Source organism: Rhea pennata, chromosome 9 (assembly GCF_028389875.1).
Source record: "Rhea pennata isolate bPtePen1 chromosome 9, bPtePen1.pri, whole genome shotgun sequence".
Classification (NCBI taxonomy): Eukaryota; Metazoa; Chordata; class Aves; order Rheiformes; family Rheidae; genus Rhea; species Rhea pennata.
The window spans coordinates 5,113,912-5,138,763 of NC_084671.1; the positions used below are offsets into that span (position 1 = coordinate 5,113,912).

The 24,852-nt window shown below is 38.6% G+C and overlaps 1 protein-coding gene across 1 annotated transcript in view; it reads left to right on the top strand.

Moving 5' to 3' along the window:
• Positions 1–713: 713 nt before the first annotated feature.
• LOC134144240 (multiple epidermal growth factor-like domains protein 6) overlaps positions 714–24,852 on the top strand; it is a 196,195-nt gene continuing 172,056 nt past the window's right edge. The window contains exons 1-4 of the mRNA XM_062583022.1: positions 714–751; positions 2,122–2,256; positions 2,888–2,997; positions 4,478–4,582. Coding sequence (XP_062439006.1) covers positions 714–751; positions 2,122–2,256; positions 2,888–2,997; positions 4,478–4,582 — 388 coding nt within the window. The remainder of the gene's footprint in view (positions 752–2,121; positions 2,257–2,887; positions 2,998–4,477; positions 4,583–24,852) is intronic.

Here is a 24,852-nt window from a genome sequence, read left to right on the forward strand (position 1 = left end):
CTTGTAAAGAAGCTGGTAGAGCAGGCATTAGGATGATACAACCGAGACCAGAGTTTGATCAAAATACAGCCTGTGCTGGCTACTGGTTAAACAAGCCAGCACCTGCGCTTTCTGTCGTTACAATGCCCCAAACAAAGGGAAATACTTCTGTTTTGGGGCTTCTGTTTTAAGCTCTTCTGCTGTATGCATGTTGTGGCTTTGATTTGGGCATGTAAGTTATCTCTTCTTCCAAGTATCTCTAACTCATTGGTAAAAATTGTACTTACAGTATTTCCTGTTCTGCATGGGTTTAATTTAATGATGTTTGTAAACCACCTCAAGATCTGCAGATGAAAGGTGCACACACACACACATATCTATATCTATATCTATATCACTTCTTTTACTAGCAAGGCAACCTTGTGTGGTGTTCAGGCATAATAGGGAGCTGTGAAGTGCTTTGAGCCCCTGAGATAAAAAGTGCTGTAAATCAGGAATGAGGTATTAATAATATCCAATGTAGCTAATGATAACTTTAATGGCCAGGCAGCTGTTGGGCTGTAACTGTTATCTATCTTATTAATGCAAAAAAAATTGTTTTCTACTGCAGCCTGACATTCATACCTGTTATGTCAGTTGAGGGAGGAAGTGTGTGAGCATGCATGTAGGTATTCCTCTTACTCTCTAGCCTGAATGGCGTCTCTAAAATTAAAATTCATAGAACCTTTCTGTGAATGGCGCAACTGCTAAGTGGTGGTTACCGCTTACCAGAGTAGGTGTACAGAGTAGGTGCCAGCTCTGTTCCCCTCTAAGTTGTTGAGGCTTGAGCTTGCAAAGCATCGCTTTAACAGCCAGAACAGCTGTTTTGGAGAATTAATGATTTAATTATTACATTAACAAACTGTAAACTGCTTTAAACCTCACCAGATCACTGCCAGTTTTGATAGTCAGCTGTGTGGCTTTATTCAGATGCTGAATGCATCTTTTGCAGGCTTACATTCTGGTGTGCAACGCTTCCTGATTTATACCAGCACAGTGTGGTGAGAATACGGCTAACTATCTCTGCAAAACTGTCAACATGAAGCATCCTTAATTTTTGTGTTGACCAACCACCCTGCTAAAATGTTACTGTTCTTCTAACTTCAGCTTGGTAGCAGGAGAAACATTGCCTATCATCCTACAAAGCTATGCTTTTATTTATGGTCTTGTTATTTTAGGAATAATCAGCGCAGAACAAATATACTTCCTCTATTATAAATGTCGTGTGCTTCCCCGGGGGAGCAGGTAGCGGCGGGGAGTTGTTAGTGTGCTCTTTCCACAGCAGTAGTTCAGATAAAATCTTACATCCACTTGAATCAATGGCAGTGCTTGGACTGACTTGAGCAAAGTCTGAATTACATCGTGTATTTTTTAGTTTGTATACTGTTTTCTAGGGTAAAAGCTTTGTATTCATTATATGTATGGAGCCTGGCTATTAGTTTAAGCTATGGAGGTCAGTGCTTAGAGCAGTAAAGTCTCTGATCCCCACCCTATCATCTCAGCCAAAACGGGCTGTCGTACGATCCCTAGCAGCACGGGATATGCCTCATCCCAGAGCCCTCGAGGCTCCTGCACCTTGAACTCATCCGCCGCTTGGTTTGCGAGGCAGCGTCCTTGGTCAGGCCGTGCTGCGTCTGAAAGGATTGCTGGAGTACTGTTACTACGGACAGCAAAGTGTCTGCTGAGTCTTCAGTCAAATCCTGACGTTTTAGTGTTCGTTTTCTGGGAACAAAGTGCAATCACATTTTGCAGGCATAACAGAGGCCAATAATTTTTATTCTGTTCATGTAAAATTGCTATCAGAAATGCATTCATGCTCATGACTTGGCTAATATGCTAGCGAAACTTTGGCTCAATTAAAGTTTGTGGGACACTTGTTGATTTGACTTAATCAGATCATGATTTTCAGGTGTTTGACAACTGTATTCTTGCAAGAGAGCTATTTGTGGTCAGTTCAGAGGGGGGAAAAATTGTGGAATTGCAATATTTTTTAACAGCAATATAAAATCCATTTCAATTTATTTTACAACTTAGCTTTATGCGTTTTTAAGTCTTAAATTCTGTTAGAACTAATGTGTGTTTTCTTTCTTTCTCTCTCTAAAGGCCAAATGTCTGCCCAGAGTTTGAGTTGGCCTTGGTGGGACATCAGCAGCCATGTGTTCAAGCCTTCAGTCGCACTGTCAAGATGTGGAAACAAGGTTGCAAGGGGCGGAGGTGGTGTGTGAGCTATGAGAGAAGGTAATGTTATATGTAGTTACAAAAGAATTCTGTTACTGAAATTTAATACAAGTTTGTGCCTTCTTTCCTGAGAAGCTTTGAACTGTTTCACCCTCAGAATATCATGCCGTGTTGAAATTTTTCCGTTCTTCTTAAGAATGTTTTTTCTTATTGAACAGTAGAAGAAAATACGAATTTTTGAGTCTATTACGAACTTCTTGTGATCTAAAGCTCAGCAAAGTCAACAATCTTTTTTTTTTTATTGTCAGAAAATAATCCTGTTCCTATTTCAGGTGAAGTACAGCTGCCCAAGTTATCTGCTTTGAAAAATGGAGCTTTTCTGTTTATGGCCTATGCTTAGAACTATTGGAAGATCAGGATCCCAAAAAAATAGAACAGAAATTTATCATGAAATGGAACATCGTTATCTCTGACTAGTCCGAATACAGTCCGCAGAATGTATGTGACGTGCCCTGTATTAGAGCTATTGAAAGTTAGAAGCATTTCATTTTTGTTTTGTTTATAATAGGAACTACTGACAAGGTCTGAAAAAAATGTTGTAAACATGATGCATGAATACTGTTTATTACTGATGAGATGTGAATAAGCTAAATGGAAGCTGTGATTGTTCTCAAACTATTTCTCTTCAAAGGTCTGGGTACTACACAGTTTATAAGCAGGTATACAGAATGGAGCATCAGACAGTCTACAAATGCTGCCCTGGATGGGTCCAACAAGGCAATGAACCTGGCTGTTTGCACTGTAAGTTGATGCTAAAACTGATAGGACAAGGATAGAACATATGATATTCTTAGACCTTAATTCCTAACTGGCTTTTAGAAAGATGGATTTTGCATCCTGTTCATAAATGGAATTTCTCAGTTATAAAAAATGGTACTCCATTTATGGAGGGAGAAAATCTTCTAAAAACACAAGAGCTATTATATTTAAAAAGTACAGAGTATCTCTAATTCTAAGCTAAGTGGTAGAAATTGTTTTTAATTATAGCTGTTGCAGCATTCTTAGACCACTCTTTGATAAGCAAACCTAATTTAGTACTGTTATCCAAACTATAGAGAATAAGGGTGCTGTAAGGCACTCTTTTCTTGGACCTAGCACTGGTCTGACTGGTTTTGACTTTCTCACTGTTGCTGTTGTATTTAAAGTAATTGTCTTGTTTCTACCCTAAGGCTATTCATCTGAGGAAAACTTGTTTCTATTAGTAGTTTTTAATCGTGATTGAATGTTTTCCTTAAAAAATGGAATTTAATTTAAATGATAGGGAAGCACTTTAGCCACTGTTAACAGGACATGAAAGTGCATGATAACAATCTATTCACTGTTCAGTTTTGCTACTGTTTTGTTAGTAATTACATCTTCTGTGTGAAAGTTAGCATCTGTTCCTATGTGTTTTTTTAAACTTTGTACCAACTTAAGGGATATATTTGGAGACCTTGATTTTATGGTTGTCTTTATGTATTTAATAAGCAGTAAAAGAAACAAGCCTGAGAGGTAATCCTGTGTGTTACTCCTGTTTGTTTTAGCCTGAAGCTACATATCTAGTGTGTACCTGTTTTCTTGTAAGAAGTCTGATATTTACTATATTTTAATATCTAGCTTACAGGAATTTAGAATATTTTAACGCCAGTGACAATATAAAATTATTTTTCTCCTCTGAAAGAGCAGTACAGGCTTGCTTTCAGTTCTTTAAGGCACCAAAGTCGTTAACCTATTTGGTACATTCAGTTATTGCAAATTTTGCCCAGGTATATGGAATTTACTTTATTGTAAATAATTGAGCTGCACTGGAGGATGAAGAGAGAAGTATTGTGATTCCCTTGGACATAGATAACCTTTATTTTAATGAACCAATGTTTTCTAAACAGCTTTGCCTTATTCTCTAGCAATTAATTTCTTCTGTCATTCTGGATTCAGGTAGTATCTTTAGTCCAATCAAACTGACTTTTCTGCCTCTGAAGCATCTTGAGGTTAAACTGCATCATCCCAGTCTATAATTAAACTGTTTTTATTAAAGCTTATTTTCCAACCAATATGCCATAATAATATCATAGTTATACCCCTGATAACAAGTTCTGTTGCAGTCCAACTGGTTTAATAAAATTGAAAGCTTGATTTTTATGATTGACTTGGGAGTTCATGTCACAGTTCTGCAGTAACAGAAGAGGCAGCTCTGTAGAGCCCAAACCCCCCAAACCTGTTTCATTCTGTTTGTGTGTACTAGTGCTGTGCACTGTTGGCACTTGCTTCAATGGAGGAAAATGCTTGGGAACAGGATCTCAGATGTGTCAATGTCCTGCAGGATTTCAGGGTCCTCGTTGCCAGTATGGTGAGTCAAATGAAAACCATTTCAAATATATCTGCTGGGAACTGCATGGCTTTCATGTTTATGTTCAGGTAAAATGCATATTTAACAAATTATTAAAACACTAATGATTAAACATCATTGACTTCAAATTGAAGTTGCATCTACTGCACTTTAACTGGCTGCGTGGCAATTCTTTTTCTCCATCTCCTTTTTTTGTATTCATTTTTAACAAAGCAGTGTGAAAAATCGAGCTGGTTGATAGAGGCTGTGTCTGAAAGGAACAGTGCTATTGAATCTCACTGTTGTCTGATACAAGTGGAATGTCTTTCTACTGCTTGCTTCTGAACTTGCATGTTTTTGCAAGTAGCCTGGTGCTCTTGCTAAAGGTCAACTGGTCAACTCACAAAAGCCTATATATATATATATATATAAAAAGTTACAAGTGAACCACATGTATTTATTAATGGTTTTTCTGGTGCATCTGAAAGTAGGAAGGCTAAATTAGGGTTATATTGTATGTGACTTAGTGTCACGCACTATCAGTGGGAATCTGTTTATTTGCTGGTTCAGAGTCTGGTAGCCCCATGTGAACTACCAATGTTGCAAGCTGTATAAGCTTCAAATTATGGAATTTTATCCATATGGCTTCTTAAAGGAAAAAAAATCTTCTCTTTAGAGTAGGCTGTGACTGGGACAAGCTTTCTTTTATTAGACAAACAGTAACCTCTGCTTCAGAAGAAACTCTTTTGTTCAAAGAAACACAGATTTTAGTACTTAGTTCTCGCATATTCCCATTCTTACCTGGTTTGTCTCAAAATCATGAACTATAAACGAAAAGGAGAGTATAATGAAAAGGAATGTAGTGATTCTGTTAATAACCATCCACCTGAGAGCTGGAAAGGTAAGCTATGTGCTTGAAACCTGGCTTGTACTGTTTTTGTTCCATAGCCTCTGTCACACCCTGATCTCTAGACCCCGAGGTTTGTGTGGGCTTACTGCACTGACGCAACTTGCTGTCCATATGAGTAGTCTTCACTCTAAGCAAAAGTAATAAAGCAGATGGAGTTGGAGCAGGCAAGTTAAACATGAAGTAGAAAATGCAAAAAATCATCAAATGTGGTGACAGACTTGTCTCATCAGAGCCTGGTTATATTTGACTTTTTTCATTTGTAAAGTAAAAAGCTCAAGCACTTATGCATGCATTCAAAGCATTTTACAATGAACCTTTTGCTGGCATCAAGCTGTAGTGTGGCAAAGTCTATCTACAGACAATGTTGATTCAGGTAAGCAGACTTACAATGGTGATGCTGCAGTTGTGCATTTCTATACTGCAAGTGGAAACAACAAGTTCGTGTGTTGCATTGGTTTATGCCAGGCTATACCAATGAAGATTGCTTTGTTAGCTTTACAGTAATACTGCTACTTCAAGGTAAGCAGGCTTGCTTAGGGTCTCTAAGGAGCCCACAGGGTAAGTACAAGTCTTAGCAAAATCTAGACTGTTTTCAATAGTCTTAGTTCTACTTCTGCATATTAAAAAAACCTGAATCAGAATTCAGAACTCCAGCCCCAAAAGCACTGGCTGTCTGGAAATATCTACAGTGCTAAGGCATTCCCAACAGGCAGATTATGTGGATGCAGAATGTGGAGAGTGGAAGTCAGATTTTAAAACCGAAATGAGATTGTTTTTACAGCAGTTCGTTACCCTCCTGTGAAATACAGACAGCACAATGTGAGGTATCCTGCAGCTTTTGCTCTTTGCAGCTGGGTGAAACTTTATCTTGGTGGTTTGTCTGCTTTCTATTGATTCTTAAGGGTTTGAATGGAATCCCAGTAGTCATCGTTTTCAGGGTTATACAGTAGTGGCTATCGCACTCTGGCAGGAGTGAGTTTATAAATTAAGTTCTGAAGGAAAAACCTTCTTTCTGAAAGAGCATTATGGATTCAGCTGCCTAAGAGAAGCAAGGCAATTTAGAGCACATGTCCTCTTAACCATTGCAGGAGCCTCCAGTCCGGTGCTTGTGAGGCTTGTATTTGTTGCAAAGAAAAGAAGCCCTAGCTTCTGTTTTCCTGGCTGGTGTTGGAACATTGCCCCTCTAAGTAGCTGAATTTAATGTGAATGTGTTACTTAATAGTAATATAGTATGCTTTTTTTAATAGTAAAGTATATCTTGTCTGTACCCTCCTCCCTGCCTGTATGTGCAACCTTAATCTAAAACAGTTTTCCTACCTTTGTCTTGAAAGAAAAGATCTCTATCATCCCTCTTTGTTTTGAAGACTTGGTGAAACAGATGAGTACTGCCCAGACCACTGTTCGTGATTTCAGAATGTATGTGCTAGAAAGTGTTACTGAAAAGGACCATGTCATGATACGTGGAGTTGTCAAAGGTTCAGTCTTTGTTCAGAGATGTAATTCCTTGTCCCTTGAACCACTAGATTGTATTGCCAGATCCTCTCTGGTGGGTGTTCAGGTAGCTCTCTTGGGACATTATGGGGGGGAGGCTGCAAGGAATCATGCAGAAAGCTGCTCATCTGCCATACTGAAATGGTGTCCTTGGTCGTCATCTTGCTACCTGTCACTCTGGGTCTTGTGGCCTCTTGTCTGACTCCTGACTGAGGAGGAACCGAACCATTGACATTTTGTAACAATACTCTCATTCGTTTGAGCAAAACTGTTGTCCATGCCTGTATTTTATACATAGCTTTATCTTATTCCTTCTTCCAGTCTCATTGCTCATCTTTCTGCCACTTAGTGTTGACAGTTAGTCATAAAGGTTCGTACGTGGTGTGGCGCCCGTGATTCTCCTACTTTCAACTGTGATCCATAGAAGACAAACTATTACAAAAGAGGATCGGGTTAAAATTTGTTATTCTAAGAAATAAATGGGAATATTTCTCTAGAAAATTCTGATCTGGGTTTTCTTGTTTGTTGCTTTTGTGTATGCTATTAGGTTAATTAGTAGCACGACCTCCTGGCAAATCAAGTTGTTATGTTTGCATTGCATCAATCTGTCCCACAGAAAGTTTGTAACAGATTGATAATGGCTTATGATAGCTCAGCGTATCACAGCAATCTGTAACAGAGATGACTATTCACAATTGGCATGATTGAATCAAATGACTTTTTAAAGACATATTATGTTGTGTTCTAGCGACCTATAACATGAGGCTATTTCTGATTAGATGCTGAATGGGTTATGATTCCTATAACAAAATTCATGAAATTCTGACTAGAAAAGCATTAACTGCATCTCTTGTATACTTGACTCTGTGGTTTTATTGCTCTTTGTGCGGGTAAAATAATAAAACTTAAAAGAAAGATTTATGAGTGAAATGGCCAAGCTCTTCATACAGCCATTACAAGGATTCAGTAACAGATTGAGCTGTCTCTTCCATTGTCTGCTGCAATTTGTCTTGTAATAATAGACTCATATCAGTTACAATATAAACTTCCAAGCTGCATTTCTTTCTATTTTAACATTTTTGAAAGCTGTTTCCCATTTCTCCTGAGCCCAGTGAAAGAGAGGGAAGACTTACATCACTTAAAAAAAAAAAAAAAAAAAAAAAAAAGAGAGAGAGAGGAAGAGCAAACCCCAGTGCCAAGAATACAATCTGCTGCAGTGCTAGTTTCATTGTTATGCACTAGTTGTCCTAGTAATCTTGTTCAAGGCTTGCTAGCCACCTGAGCTGGACATGAAGTAAATTAATTTCATTTAGCTTGTTTAATTCAGTCCTGAGATTCATAATTGGACATGCAGCTTGTGAAAACATTTCAAATTCTACAAACAGAGGTAATTTCATTTACTCCCTTTGTACAGAAAATTGCCCAAGGCAAAAAAACTCGTGAGCATTTTGTCATTGAGCCTCAAGTTATTACTGGTTTTGCAAAATGCTTCAGAGTTTCCAGGTTTTTGATACTTAAACTGAAAGCAAAAAAGGAGAAATGAAAAGGCTTTGTATTTTGACTGGAATAAAATCCCAGCATTATGAAGGTTCTGCAATAGGCTGCCATAATCAGGGAAGAATAATAAAAATAGAGCATCACTGAGAAGACACATCTATTCAGATGTTTAAAAGTGGGCAAAGAGTGACTGAAGTAGATTTCTTCAGGAAACAGCACTTTATCTTGGCTTAATCTTTTGTGGAAAACTGAACACAAATTGAAGATAAAATCTGTAAAAAATACTGGAATATTGTAAGCATCAATGTATTAGAACTTCACACTAATGTTTAATGCAGGTGAAATCTTAAATGCTCTTATGGAGAGAAGTATTCTTACATTTTGAGAGATAGTATAGTCTACTCAGTGCAGCTCTGCCCTGATATTTGAGGTAAAAGTTTCTTTCACTTGCCACTGTCCTTGGGTATGAGTTCAATAACTTATGGCAAATAATACCTCTATGCCTCTATTTATATATGAAATGTTTATAGTGATAGTTCATTCCTTTGTGAAGTGCTCTGAGACCAAAGTAATTAAGCAGGAGATAATAGTATTGGAATGTGTGTATAAAGGCAAAATGCCTGCTGCTTGGGTAGCTGAAATGAAATGCTTATGAGGTAGATACTCATCAGTTCATTGACAAGCTGTCAATCTCATCCATGGCTCTGGTTACACAATATTAAGATATTGAACTGTAAAGATTTTAGTAAATGAAAAAGCACGTTTTAGTCCAGGTGGATCTAGGAGTTCACACTGTAAAACTATTCCCCCCTCCATACCCTCAGTTCAAGCATATTTGATTGAAATGGCAAGAAGTCTGGATCTTCTAATCATAAATACTCTTTCTCTCTCCAGCAAAGTGAAAAAGATGTACTTTCCTTCTCTCTTTTTTTTTTTTTTTTTTTTTTTTTTAGTAAATATTTTTTCCTGCAAAGGGTCACTTGATAAAACTTACAATGAATGGCCTGGTTTGTGTTATTCTAGTCTCAGAAATGCATATTTTGGTCCTTCTTGAGACTGAAAATTTGGACAAGCCTTACAAGCGCAATATATCCACAAAACAGTGCTACAAACCAGTAGCCAATAACAAGCCTAAAAATCCCATGGCTCTGCCAATAGAGATGTTCTTGTGTTGTATAGATTTCTGTTTCCTGGTGGAACTATATAATGCTTGTGTATTTGAGGGTACATTAAATCCTCACATAAGCGTATGCAGTGCTGTTGATCACAAGGCTCTCCCTGTTCCTCAGGGTTCTCGTGTTTTGTTCTCATATTCTGGCTAGAAGTTCCATGCGGTTTTAGCAAAGATGAAATTTGAAATGTGGAAGTATGTCAACAAGAGAAAAATACACAGCAGTTCCTAGTTTGTCCATAGAGAGCAGGGAATGGGTTGATGCAAAACTAATCACTTCTGACTGCTCTACTTCAGTGCACATAATAGCTAAGGTTGTCCGCTTCTGTCCCAACGTAATCCCTCTCTCCAAATTACTAAATCTTACTAGGTAAATGCTAGAATCCTCTTATTTCTTCCTTCACCAGCTATCTATTTGCCTATCTTGTCTTCAAGGCATGTCCTCTATGACAAAATCTGCTCCTGTGGGTGATAAAACCTTCCAGTATAGCATGCAGAGCTGCCTGCTGAAATCTGAGACACATTCCTGGATTGCTCTGGACCTGTTCTTTTCAGTTATGTAACACTGAAAACAAATACTTAACTGTTCCTGAAATAGTATTTCTTCTTGCATTCTCTTCTAAGAAGATGCTAGACTGAGTTCTTAGTCCCTAATAATATGATATCTGGCTTAATATTACCTTTGAATTTATTCTAATAAGCTGGTGGAAGGGGTTCAGTAATTAATAGTTGTTCATTTCAATTACATCATGCTAATGACATCCTGATTAGGGTATCTCAGTGACACTTGCTATTCAAACTGACTTCTCAGAATACACAAAAGTGGAAAAATAACCCCAACTGCCCAAGTAAATGTATCATAATATGGAGACTGGAGACTCAATGTTCTTTTTAAAAAGTGTTTGAGTGATCAAAAGATCTGTAAGTAGTCATACAGTTCATTGTTCTTGATGTTTTGCTTCTGTCTGATTTCTGCTACCCATAGGTGGTACAGAAGAAGCAGCAGTAGACTATCTCCAGGTGTATCCAAAGAAAAAAAGCTCTCTTGCACTGAAGGAAACTCTTGGAATAAGCTATGTCTGCAATTATGTCTGTGGTGCAATAGTCATAGATGTAGTAGATTGAAGTAGCAAGTGCTTAGGACCTTGCGTCTGCGTTATATGGGTTTTAGGTGTGTTACTTCAGAGTGTATCTGGTTTCTTGCCATCAAATATTCCTGCTGAGCATGTGGTTTGAAGCTGTCCCAGAAACACTTTCTTCCCTGGCCTTCAAGTGTGTGTATGTGAGGTGTGGAGGCTTGTTTTTGTTCTGAAAATGAACATGTGCTGTCTCACCAGACATCAGGAAACCTGAGGCTGGAGCTAGAGAAACATAGCTGAGAGGTAGGAGCACTACCTTCTTCAGGAAAGAGAGCAAGGAAGGAGGGGGACTTGCCTGCTGTCTACTGCACTAGAAGGTAGAAAGGGGAGGTGTGAGGAAAGAGTGATGGAAAGTGTAAGTGGTTGCTGCAGTTCAGGAGACTAAGATATGATAATGGCAAGCAAGGCAGAGATGGCTGTTTAGGCCTTTCAAAATGGAAAGGAACCCATCCTCTTGCAAAAGAAACCTTGTAATCCTCTTCACCTTCTAGTGGGGCAAGGTCTTCTGTCCTCCTCCTGTCTCTCTTCAGTTTTTGGAAAAATGATTCCTCTGCCCAGTACCTTTTCCCTTGGCTACTCTACTCTTCTGCTCTTTGACAACAAATATGAAGGTACAGGTGTCTCTTATGTGGCACTAAAAGAGCACTAGTTTTGTATGAGCTCTTGGTGAACAACTGCAGAGCATCCTGATGCCTTGGTATATGGTGAAGCACTTCAAAGTTGTGCACCTGTTGTGCCCTGCATTAGGGACTAGAGTGCATTAGACACATAGGGAGTGCGTTAAGTACATGCTTGGGGTGGACCTTCTGGTTTGGATTCATCCAAAAAGTCTTGCTTGTTTTAGCAAAGCTGCTTGGATCTGAACCAACACCTGGTGTGTGGGCACAATCGAGGATTCGTCTCAACGGTGTTTTGCTGCTGTGAACAAAATGCTACTGTAGATTAACAGTTTACAGTTCTGGTACAGGCTATAGGGAACGATGTAAATGGGATAAGGTGGCTCAGTCTGATTAGAGATTATTTCAGTGCTGATCTTAAAATATTCACCGCTTTGTTTTCTTTTTGTACAAACAATTCAGCTCTTTATATGTCTCTGAGTAGCTATTTTAAGAATGGTAGTAGAAATAGTCAAACTTGACAGCACGGCTGGATTCATTGGGAACTCATGCATTCTAGATTTTCTGTAGGGGATTGCTCTTGTTATTCAGTGAGTAAATGTTGGCACAAACAGATCATAACTCTGAGTGACTGTAGTTAAAAAGCAGATTATTTTAATTCAGTAAAACTCCTGGAAGCCTTAAGTCTTAAGTGACTCTAAATTAGTCATATGACAAATGCAGAAGCCATTGACTCGGTTGAAGTGATTTGAGAATTCTGTATATTATTTCTCTTTGCTAAAATTATTCCCAACACTGAAAATCTTGGTTTCTTTAAAACTATTTTTGAAGGCTTCTTCAACTGTTTTTTCTGAAGTGTTAAGAGATTTCTACTGCCCAACATACTTGAAAATTCCCCTTTGAATTCTTTAAAATCAGAGATCTGAAATTAGTTTTGGATTTAAAGTCCTACTTAGCTGGATGGAAAAAGTTGTCCTGGATAAAACTGCATGTGACTTCATAGAGATAGCAAGTTGTAAACTCAACTCATACAGAGTGTCTATATGCAGGGGGGCATGCAAGGCCTCCAGAAAGGCGAGTTAGAAATCTTTTCTCACCCTGAAATAAGGATGACCTTTCCAAACTTCCTCTCTTCTTAGAGCAATATCTTGTTTAATGTAAAGATACTGCTGTTACTGCTATGTTAGTCCTCTTAGCCTGCATGTCTTTGCTTTCCTTGGTATTCTCTGTAACATACTAGTATCAAGTGAGTTCTTACTAAATGCAGCCTTCGTACCTCGCAGTGTAATCCATGTATCATCAGCCTCTGCCAGCTTGGAGTTTCCAGGGCTAAACTGGTGTCGTGCTGTCACCAGTGTGTTTGTTCTAATGCTTCTTGCACGATCTGCTTCTTTGTGACCCGGGAAACTACTATCACCACCCTGTCTGCTTCTGCCTGAAGTAGGGGCTATGAAGTATCATGCAAGATCTATAAATTTGGGTTTGGTCCTTTCAGGACTAAGGCTGGCACAGAAGAACAGAAGGCTGGCAGCGCTAAAGCTTATTTGATGCTGTAAAGTCCAGAGAGGACCTTCTGTAATCAGAGATAACACTTAGGGCAAGCAGTGTAAAGGAAAGTATGAATGAAGGGAATATTGTCCTTTCACGGGGGTGTGTGTGAAATCAAATTTTGCATCTAGGAAAGAAGTCTTACGTAAGTCTTCAAAAGACAGACAACACTTGCCTGGTTTGGAAGAGACCTTGCTAGGGAAGGAATCAGTGGAACTAGTGGGACAGGGGTATTCAGCTTGGTCAAAGTGGCTCCAGTTTATTGTGGTCAACTGCCCTAGTAGCATGCAGCTTCTAGTAGTAACAAATTTGATTTCAGTCCTGTTCTTGCAAGTGCACTAAAAGCAAAAATTGGCTTAATTCGTAACTTGATGACAGCCTGAATACAGGGAACAAGAGCTAAGTGAAATAAATATTAAATATTAACCAGAACAGTGTTGTTTATAGTTTGTGAACTGGATTGATTGTTTTCCTTACTATGTCCTACACTATTTAGAAACAATCAATCTCATTCTGTCTTATTTGTAGGAAAAAAGGAAAAATCACTCATCTTGCTCTTTCAGTCCTTAATTAATTTATCAACTTGAATGAAATTTTAGCCATGGCAAGGTTTTCTGACTCAATCTTTTAGCAGATTGTAGTCTCAGTGGATAGTCAGACTTCCAACATTTTGGTGGTCTAATTGTTTTGAAAATTCAGCTAGCATATTTGGTTCTCAAACTTTGTTTTCTGATTTATTATTGTAAGCCTTAATGTAGCATAGCATAACTTTACATTTGACTCTTTGAGAATTTTAAAAGGGGGGGGGGGAGCTATTTCAGATATTTAAAAGGAAAAGAAAATCTGTTTCTAATGTATAATGTTAACCTCTAGATCTACTAACATGGTCTTCAGTCACTGAATGCCTTCTGCTTTTGATCTCATGATGATATACTTTTCTCTAACCTGTTTTTACACTCCACACTCAGGTGGCAACTGGTAGGTGTTTGTATACTTAATACAGATTGCGACTGAGTATTATGTACTTACAGGCATATAATCACAATTTAATATAGAGGTAATATTGGACCTAAATACAAAATGTCACAGAACTCAAGGTGGTTAGAAAACAAAGAATGAAGTTTTTAAGTTTAATTTTGATGGAAATCGCCAGACTTGGAAAGATGTTCTTCTGCCCGTATCTTTGTGAAAGACAAGGTAGTAGTGTACACAATGCCACTGAAGGTCCAAGTAGTCTCTCAAGGAAAGATATGGTTAAGATGGGATGATGTTATCTGTTCTGATGGTGGATAACAGTGGATTCAGGTATTATTTCCACTTGCAAGAAAGATCGTACAAAAGACTGTGAGAATTAAAGCACTGTTTCCTTCAGCCTCTCCATTCCTCCTTTGCTGCCCTGCTCCCTGCATTATCTGCTCTCTTCACACACTTCTAGTCTTCAGTATAGTCTGCAGGAACATGTTTCTGTATTGGTAAGATACAAACAGTCTACAGATAAAAACCTTTTGTAGCAGGCACTGAAAAGCTGGGAGGGATAAAAGCTTTGTCATTTTACAATTTCCATTTTAAAATACTGATTGCAGAATCATGACTAGCTCCCACCTAGATATGACAGGATATAATAATCAGCCCATCTTGCTGAAATGCTCTCGAGTGCCTGGGCTTTGCAGCCATTAGTACAGAGCGACAGGTAGACAGACGGGAGTAGTGAAATGGCAAACATATGTCAAAAGTAAATGAACCCAAGAATAACCACTTGAGAGCAAATTCACTCGTATTGTCTTTGATACAAAAGACTGTTTGTTTTGTGCTTGCTGTGAGAAGTAAAAGTAAAAAGAGTAATGGCAGCAAATTTGCTTTCTAGCTGCTAGCATTTATGTGATATTGGTTCAGGAAATGTAGCAAATTGTGGAAAAGATGTTCGTTGTGCAGAGCTCCTTGCTGTTATCTTCCCCTCAGCAAAGGGTGAGTGAGCTCACCTGAAGTCTCTAGAAACCCCTGGTTTCTCGTTTCGTGGCTCCTGCTGGTTGCTGTGTGACCTTGGGCAGTTACTAGGAGCGTCCAGCCTGCCTGCTGCAGTGGAGTGCAGAGGGAGCTGAGCTGGATCACAGTCAAGAAGGTTGGGTGCTGCCGATGAGCTCAAATAGCCCATGGTACTATGGCTAGACCTCCGGCAATACCCATAGCTGGTTCATACATTTATAATGTAGCTGTACACAACCCCTAATATTAATAAGCATATAGATAAGCTAGGGTTTTAACTGATTTGACAGAATATCCATTAGTAGTTTTAAACTCTACAGATGTAATTTAGGAGGTTTGCTCCGCATTAATGCGAAGGGCATTTTGAGCTGATTGCTGTGCGTCCTGTTCTGCTCTCGACAGACGGCTCTCCCCTTCCTTTGACCTCCTTGCCCCCTCGAGCCAGAGCTCTGGCATTCCTGGCTGCGTGGGCTGTCTCAGCAGTCACTACGCTCCTTGAGCTTCCGAAGAGCTACAAATGAGACAACGCTTCACAAACACAAGGTTCAATCGACTCTTTGGCTTTGTGCTTCAAGAACGTTATTCTAGCATGTTGGTGCTGAGTGCTTGTACTCCCTGAAATCTTCAGGTGCTGTTTTCATCACAATTTCTTTATAAAAATGATGAAATGGTGCATCCTTGTCAAACCACATTTGGAGGATTATGAGAATGTCAAATTTAGGTAGCTCATTGAAGTGTTAATGATGTGAACATGTAGATGTGAATGGTTCTTGACTGTAGGAAAAGGTTTACCTCTGGAAGCACGTGTGTAGCTATTCAGTCAAGATTCAGACTGCAAGTTTGATTTTTTAAAAGACTTGGACAATGGGCCTTAAGTGATACTGGGATCAAGGGAAGCACTGTGATTGCCTGCCAGTCCTTGCCTGCTATTGGTGCTCTCTTAAAACTGGTTACTTTGTTTTTTTCCCTCTTCCTTCTGAAGGTCGTTTCAAGGCTTAAGAAAGTAAACCTGTTTGTGTTGGTCCTTTCATACCTCCTTGCCTCAGGAAATTCCTTCCATGTTATGCCTTGTCCCTACTTGGGTGTCCTCCCAGGCTTTCAAAGAAATGTTCGTTCTTAGCTATTGTCCATCGAGAAATTTATTTTCTCAGGTTTAATGACTGCAGTAGAATTTCTCTGTATAAATACTACTTTACAGTCACTAACAGCATTCTTCAGTGCTGAAGCTTATTTTGTCTAAAAGGGGCAAAAGAGTTAATTACATTGTCTAGAAGCAGAGACAGAATCTTGCCAGCAACCACTAGGCATTACTGCTCACTTCGATATGACTGAACTCACAGTAGTGGCAGCTGGATTTAATTATAAGTTTGCAACCCTGTGGTTTCAGCAGCAGCTGCTGAAGAATGGATAATGCAACTAGCCTTCGAAGCCGTTCACATTAGAGATAAAACCTTGTCATTCACAGAGACAGCTGACTGAACAAGTATTAAAATGAACAAAAATTTCCCCAGGGAGGCTGCAGTATGAGGTTTGTTTCTTGTCTATTTGGCTCTTACTCAGATATGTCTGGCATGCAGTATTTTATTCTGTTTCCACCCAAAATATGAGACTATTTGAGCATTTGCAAATAAGTCCTGAAGAATCTAATCTCAGAACATAATGAATAGTAAAGTTTGTGCATGTGCTCTAGTGTAGAATTGAGTGACTGCCATAATGCTGGGAAATCTAGGCTAGGCATTGCTTGTGTAATTAGCATATTGGCAATTGTATTAGAAAGGAAATAATACTGATTTTGTTGCATTTCTGTAGCAGTCTGAGCATAAAGACTATCCTGATCTGAAACATGAGGAGAGGACAGAAAAACTAAGCATTTGTAAAAGTTTCATTCACTTTTGTAATCTTTTTTTCAATGACATGTCAGTAATAGACTACTATAGCTGACATGTTATGGAATAGTGTGTGGCTGTTAAATATTTTCATTTTTTGTTTATAATATTTTCTAGTTTTCTCAGAGTAGGAATTCTAAAATGAATGTGAATCTTAAACTTTAAAAATGAAGACATTCTAGTTTCCGTAGGCAATTTCATGTATTTTCCAGTTCAGGTTGAAAACAAGCTTCTAAATGCCATGGAAATGGAGTTTAAGATTTTTATGCTTTGTTTCAAATTTGCTTTTGTTTGTATCATTTGGTGCATTTTTTTTTTTAACATCTGAGAATCTGAGAAGCTTTGCTATTTAGTTTTTCCAAGAAGGCTAGTATGCCTTTTAAATTTCATTAGAGTAGCTGAGCACCAGTGTCTCCAGGAGAGAATTTTAAATAGCAAAGCTGTACTATTTTGTCTATCTGTATACACCTTGTGATGTCTCTTGTAGCATAAGGACTTGCACTAGTATGTGGTTGGAAAAGTCCTTCTCATGTTACTGTGCAGTGGTTAAGTCGCTATCTTTCTAATTGCAAGTGGTTTCAGTAGCATTTCAATAGTCATATGGCCGTGTAACCCATAAAAAAAAAAAAAAAAAAAAAAAAAAAAAAAACTTTGGTAATATCTGAAACTTGTAGTATAAATATAAGGCTAGTGTTACTTGCAGGTGAGGATCAGTCCCTAGACCTGATCTCTTGGAAATTAACTGTGGAAGAAAAAAATGTGCCAGAGCATTTATTTATATAAATGCTTACACATTAGTTGGAGGAAATATATTTGACTATTCATGCTTAAATTTTTCCTGCCTAGAAGGGCTCTCTAGCTTTTCTGAAATGATCATAATTGTATAGTATGAAATCCAACAGGTGCAATCTTGAACTATGGAACAGGTTTCCAACTCTATTCAATTTAGCCATTCTCTGCTGCCATTTTCATTAACATTATTGGTCACAGTTGCATCCTAAAATAGCTTCCCATGCTCTTTTAAAATATGAAATCAGTAATGACTTGAAATGATGGAAATTCTTTATTCCAGAAAGCACTCAATCTCAAACCTGAGAAACTGGAAAAGGGACTCTTTAAGGTATTTCTTGTTGGACATGTAAAACCTATGATTGTCAGTTTAATTAAGAAGTTGAGTGTTTCAAAGCTGAGTCTCACATGGCATTTCTGGGCATGTTTTCCCCCATAATAATAATGAAACATTGAAATGCATTACTGAAGTGCATTACTTATATTAACAAGTACAATCTCTTTGAAGCTTTTATCTAGGCAGATATGTCATCTGTGTTTTGTCATATCTCCACAAAGGATGAGGAGGACACAGATAAGGTGCTCTCCTGAGGCCTCATTCCCATACTCCTCTGATTCTACAAAACTTTTTAGATTGTCAGCAGTCTTGACCTTTCTTCCCTCCACTCTTCTGTGTTCATTTTCTCCTGTCTTCACCACTTTCCAAGCCAGAAATTATATGACCAAAACTTTAGTTATTTGAAAATTGTTTTTTGCTTCTTCAGCTACTTTCTAATTTCTTCTAGGTGCGACCAATGTTGGAGACACCAACTTTGATTCGTGGTCACCTGAAATAAGTTTTTACTTTTTGCTTTTATTTTTCAGAAGTTTGAGATAGATCTGATAGTTAGAAATTAGTTCTCTTTTAAACGCAATTGCTTTTGTACTATCCTTTACTTTAGTGTTCATCACTTATGAGAAACTGTCTCCTTTTTGGAAAATCTAACTGCTTTTGGTTCACCAAGAATTCTTGGGCAATTGCTTTTTTAATATTGGCCATACTGCAAGTATAGCTCATGAATTTGGGATTGACCTGAATCTGTTCTTTCACAGTAAAGCTCATACTACTTTAGCGCTCAGAAAACCTGACAGGAGGTAGAAAAGGGAATACTGATCTGTTAGTGTCAATATTTGTTTTTAATCCTTTACATGTGAATACTAGAAATGCTGTTAATCATAACAAAGTTTAACATATGAAAAAAAAAAAACAGTCACTACATTCTGGTGGAGGCCTATGGGTCAGTCCCTCAGCGGTTCCCCTCCACCTTAATTTTACCTGCTTACAAAGCAGCGTGATTTCATTTTTGCAGTCTGTTATTTATGGAATGAATACAAAACTGGGATCTGGAAACCATCAAAAATAATTTTTCACTGGGAGGTAGTGAGGTGGGGAGCTGTCAGACTCAGTATTATGTCTAGCCTTCTGAAATAACATTTTCTTCTGTCTCTTGTTTTGGATCTTTTTACTCTACTGGGTACACTAGTGAAAACATCTACCTGTGTAATACTTATGCAACTGGATAGCAACTGGATAGACATGTCAGCCCACTTGCGTTACTTTTGCATTACTGTTAAGAGAGTTTATGTAAGTAATGGTTTTCAAGGTTGTACTTCAGGTGCATCACTCCTGGAGCTTTACGCAGTAAAAAGTTGGAAGTCTGGTCCCCTCTGCCTGATTCCTCTGCTTTGTGGCTAAATCCTAATGTGTGGTGTCATCTTGGGATTCTGGTTTAAAATAGATTTCAGCCAGTTCTCAGGTGCTGCTATACGAATGTATTTGGGAACTGAATTTGGAATTATTTATGACCCTATCATGGTAAAGCAATGATCCCCACATGTAACAATCTATTTTAGTTTTACACTGAGTGAGAGAGAGAAAGGAGAACGTGCTAATGAAGTAGATCATAGATGTTTTTTGGAAGGCAGATTAATAACTGCAAGAGAGAAGTGAGTATATTAACAGTGCTTGCTAAACTCTGCATGGACAGAAAATTCACCTGTGGCGTGAATGTACAATTATCCATTGACTGCAGAGGGGTTGTACTTCATATCCCTGGAGAGTTTAACCACAATTTGTTTCATGTTCCACCTCTGTTTCAGCCAAGTAAATTTGGAACAGAAGAAAACTGTGCAGCACATGAGGAAAATGGAGGAAAAAAATGTAGGTGTAGCTCAAAGTGCTGCTCTCATCATCATCATCTTTGGATTGCAGATAGTTTTGTGTGACAATCCATTTATCATGGCAGTTGTTCATTATCCTGCCAGCCCCTTGGCATTATCACTTATTCTGACAAGTGCATAATAAAGCCTAGAGTTTTAGAGCTGATGAACTACTGTATATGTGAATAAATACCTCAGGATTTTTTGGTTATGCAGCTAATTAAACTTCAGTGAAAACATGTTCTTTTTGGTTTCATAGCAATTCTGCAGGAAAATGAGGTGGCAAATAAAACCTGGATTTCACCAATAAATGAAATGCCATCAGCCCTATTGTGCAATGGGGACAGGTTTGGGGGTATAAATGATAAATCTAATCAGCAGTTTAGAAAAGTATGTGCAAGTTAATGCAACTCTGAAATTTCAGAGATGATTGTAGCTACCTGTCTAGAATATTGTTGTTCAAAGCAAAATTCAGTAAGTACCTTCTTGTTTTCTCAATTGCTACATATTCTGAAATAAACATTTGTAACGTAAACATGCTAAGAGGGTGACTTCTACAGTTACATGCGTATGAGCTAGCCTGCATGTATAGGTGCCCACATGAGAACTGTTGTGATGCATTGATTCATTGCACCGAGTCTCCCCCTTGGGATGGGAAGTTTCTTTTATAAGTCTCCTGTACAGGGGTTGAGTTTTAAGAACCCCAACTGTCTACAACTCCCTATTATAAAATTGAGTTGTCCGGTTAGCTTACAGTATTTATGTGCATGTTTTGGTTCTAAAAGACTAGTGAGTGCTTAAACTCAATACTCTAGTTTGATTACTGTGCTGTAGAAATGGTTCTCTTCAAATTCTTTTTATTATCTTTTATTTGCAAAATAAGGTAGTCTCTTGTCTAAATGGAAACACTTGATACTTGAACCTCCAAAATATCTAGTCTCCTCAGTTTTGTAAAGCTTTGTATGTACCTAAACATTAAGAAAAACAAATTGTGTGGCAGATAGTGAGGGGAAAACTCACTAGAGAACTGTGCAGGGTTAAATATATTCGGATAGAGCCTCAGTTAACTGGATGCTCTTGAAACAAGGCTACTCTGTCAGTGCAAGCTTTCCTTATTAATTGATGTACTGCTCTTCTGTTTTGTAAATGAACACTCATGGAAAAAAAGCTTTAAAAATGCAAATTCAATGCCAGTATCTTTTTCTTTTATTTTTAATAGACATATTAAAGAACACAGGAAAGTGTCTGCAGGAATAGCATATTCACATTTAAAGATGTGAAAATGAAAGTAGCATTGTGCTATGGCATTCAGAAGTTGAATCTACTTGAAATGTGGTTCATTATGAAGAAGGCTATGTAGTCTGGTTACCTTGCACAAACACTTCTGCATGCAGTTCACTCTGTGCTGTTCACTAGACATAATGCCCTGAGTTTCGCTTGCCCTTATTTTGACAAAGGTACTCAGTAACTATAATTTATTTTATTGGGCTTGTTTCCTTCCAGTATCAAATTTCCTGACTTAGTAGTTTTAAACAGATCTTTTACAGGCCTTTTTTCTTTTTTCCCTTTTTCCTCTGATGGGAAGCACATATTTCTGTGCTTCATTAGAGTTTTTTTTTTAACTAATAACAGAACTTTTACCTATATAGTGTACTGTCCTGACAAATGTCAGAAAATGTCAGAAAAGTCTTTTCATTACAATGAATGTAATGAAATGGCAACCCTCTGTAGGTATCAAATTTAGTTGACAATTTTACAGAGCTTTGCACAGCTGTGATGACAAATGACTGGCGCTGACACTTGTCCAGAAACCACATAAATATTCTGCGCGTGCCTCTTAGGGAGGGGAGAAGCACCTCATCCTAAGGAGAGAAGGGCTGTGCAGGAGGGCAGAGTATTTCTGGAGGTAGCTCTAGTGCGGTTGTGCAGGCAGCCCAGCTGAGGAACGCTCTCCCTCCGTTCTGCAGCACCTCAGTGGACTGCTGGATGCAATCTTCCATCCACTGTAGTTTACTTTTCCTGTGTTTAAGCTTGCAAGATGCTTGCGTGAGCGACCAGGCTCAGTGGTAGGTGGTTGTGTTTGGCGCTCCCTAGGACTGGGCCCAAGTGTGGTGCAGTCTGCTGTGGGACGCGTGTGATGTCCGTCCTGCGTTTGATTGCGCCGGGCTATGACTAAAGTCAGTGCAGAAATGCTGCAGGGCAGATGTAAAGCCTCCTTCTCAGATCGGGAAGGATTTGTTGCCATGCCAGGAGCGCGTTTCTTGGTGCAGAGCCAGTGTCAGTTTAGCGTCAGGCATGGCGTTGGCCCAGACGTGTTGCGTGGAAGGAAGCCCTTTCCTCTGTGGAAGGTAGGGTAGCCCTGTTTAAGGCGTACATCAGATCTGTTTTATTTTCCAGAGAAAATCAGCGCTTAGCCTTTCAGCACGTTGTATGTAAGAAAATTAGATGAAAAACACTATGTTTTTCTGATTGTGGCAATCTGCAGTCAGCTTTCAGATTGCAAAAATAAGTCTCAGTGAAAAGTACCATAAGCATGCATTGACATGGAGGAGAGCCTGACGGAAAAGTGCCTACGCCAAACGGAGGCTGTGAACAGGTAGTCCAAATGCAGTGTGGGAAATGTAGGTTGACAGCACTTCTTTTCTGCAAGAGAACCTGTGTTATTCTGAGAATCTACCTCAGAAGGATGAGGAGAATCACCAGGATGGTAGTTTTTTCCCCCCTTTTTTCCCTTTTAAAAATTTCCCATACTGTTTTCCACAGGATGATAGTAGATAAGCTTATTAGTATCACAATTCATTCTTCTAGCTCCCCTCAAAATTAAGTGTGCATTAAAGTGAATGCTTTGGTATCCCATACAAAGCCTTCTCAAGCAGTTCATGAAAAGCCTGTGTCTGTAGAAGAGTGTGAGTTTGTGTGCGCAGATGGATGCAGAGCCAGTGGTATATAATGGGAGTTGAAGGAGAGAAGGAATTCCCTGAAAAACTACCCCCTATTTCTCTCAGCTCTGTGAGCGTATGGTGTTATAGATAGGCTCCCAGCTGTGTATAAATAATTACCTCTAAATAGCATCTCTCAGGTGAGTTAGTAGAGGTGAATCTCATGCACTCTTGCAAGGTGTAGTTAAGGACTTTTAAGGGAATTTTCCTGGGTCAAAGTTTTCTTCTATTCTAGATGTTTTTGATGGCTGGGACTTGCATCGAATTTGAAACTAGTGATAAAAGTCAAACATCCCTGACAAAGAACCTGATGATTAAAATTAACTAAACATTCTGAACCAAATGACTACATGGAGAAATGAAATGCATATTTCTTTTTCTTCTTGTCTTGTTATTCTGATGAGCACAAAGAATTCTGCTAGCTCCAGTCATGCATATCGCTTTATTTCAGAGGCCTGAATCAGACAAATCCTTCTCTTTTCACCTTATTATAACACTGCTTTTAAAAGGTCAAAATCTAAAAAAAAACCACTTTCTTTTGCCTTTTATGCTGAAGAGTCCATTCTTGCCCTGGATAAATATGGAGGTTTTGAAATGCAGAATGTCATTTTTATTTCTCAGATTGCTTCCTTTTCTGAAAGGACATCTTTGCACTTCTGGTCGCCTCCTGGGAACGATAGTAATGCCTAGACCAGCCGGTTCTCCAGAGTGGCTTAGATTGATTATACCTGTTCTACCTGTTCCTGCTGGTTGAAATACCAGCAAGTAACGCTTATCACTCCAAACTTGAAAGAGATAAGGTTTTTCTTAGGGGTTGAAAAGGAATACAGTGAGCCGTCTCACGGAGCTCAAGCTTAACTCTGCAAGCACTGTTAGCAGTGGCCAGGATGCAGAGTCAGTTCTGCTGTATCGGTGCATCAAGGCAGTCTTTCCACACTTAACTTGGGCTAATTGTCCTCCTTGTTGCCTGGAATGAAGGATGAGCTGTTCTGCAGGGCTCTCACAGCCTATCATAAGTAGCAGTATAAAGGCACCTAAAACACATTTACAGGGAGGAACAAATGTTACTGAAAAATAAGTGACTGAAGCTAAAACTACCCCTGAGCACAGAAGGGGATGAAAGTTCCCTAAAACATGTGTGGTGTTCTCCTGGCTCCGTCCTTGGCTTGTTTTATGATGCCAGTGGGCACTAAACTTTTTCCTGGACTTCCCCCATCTGTGGTCTAAATGTTAAACTTATTTTTAAAATAATTATAAAGCCCTTTTTTGTATCTTCTATATTTTCTTTTATAGGAAATTTTATCCATATGCAGAAATGTTTGTTAAACACATATTGCATTCAAAATGAAGGAAATGAGTAAGATTCCATTGAAATAAGATGAGTTTTAAACTATTTTTTTAAAACATTGCAATGACTATGCTAAAACTAGGGATGGCTATTGATTTTAATGTATGCAATAGCATTGTAATATCCCAAGTTTCTCTTTTAGGAGAAATGTATTATTGATTGCTCTCTTTGACCAGATGTTGATGGCTAGGCTACCGAAGTCTGGACAAATTGCCAATATTGAAAACAATCAAAAACTTTATTTCCTGCTATTTTGCTTGTTGGCTGCAGTGTACCTGTAATGATCTCGTTCTTTCACTCACTTAAGTGAAAACATTGTTTTCGTTTTGAGAACAGAATTACGCCTAAAATGCAAATTTATGTAAATAGTAATAGTTTATAACTTGGTATTTACAGTTCATGGGTAGAAAAGTGAATATGAGAAACCCTTGAAGAGACTTCACCTGAAATTATACTCTGACTTGTGTTCTGTTTAGTCCTGCTCTCTTGTAGAGAGCTGTGAAGCAGCAGAGAATTTGATGCACTGTTGGTCAAGAGGATCTTCTGTTTTATTGGAGGTTCTGGACCGTTGCAGCCCCTGCTGAAGTCATGGGGAATGCTCAGTGTGAAAGTGGCATGGCAGGGCAGGTGAACTGGAAACAAACTGGCCCAGCAGAATTTGGAAGAGTAGCAGTGAGATAGTAAAATACCACATAATATAAAATCGACCTGTCTGACAGGGTGCTTTCCAGCTGCCTTAAGCAAGCCTTGATGCTTCAGTGTAATTCTGGCAAG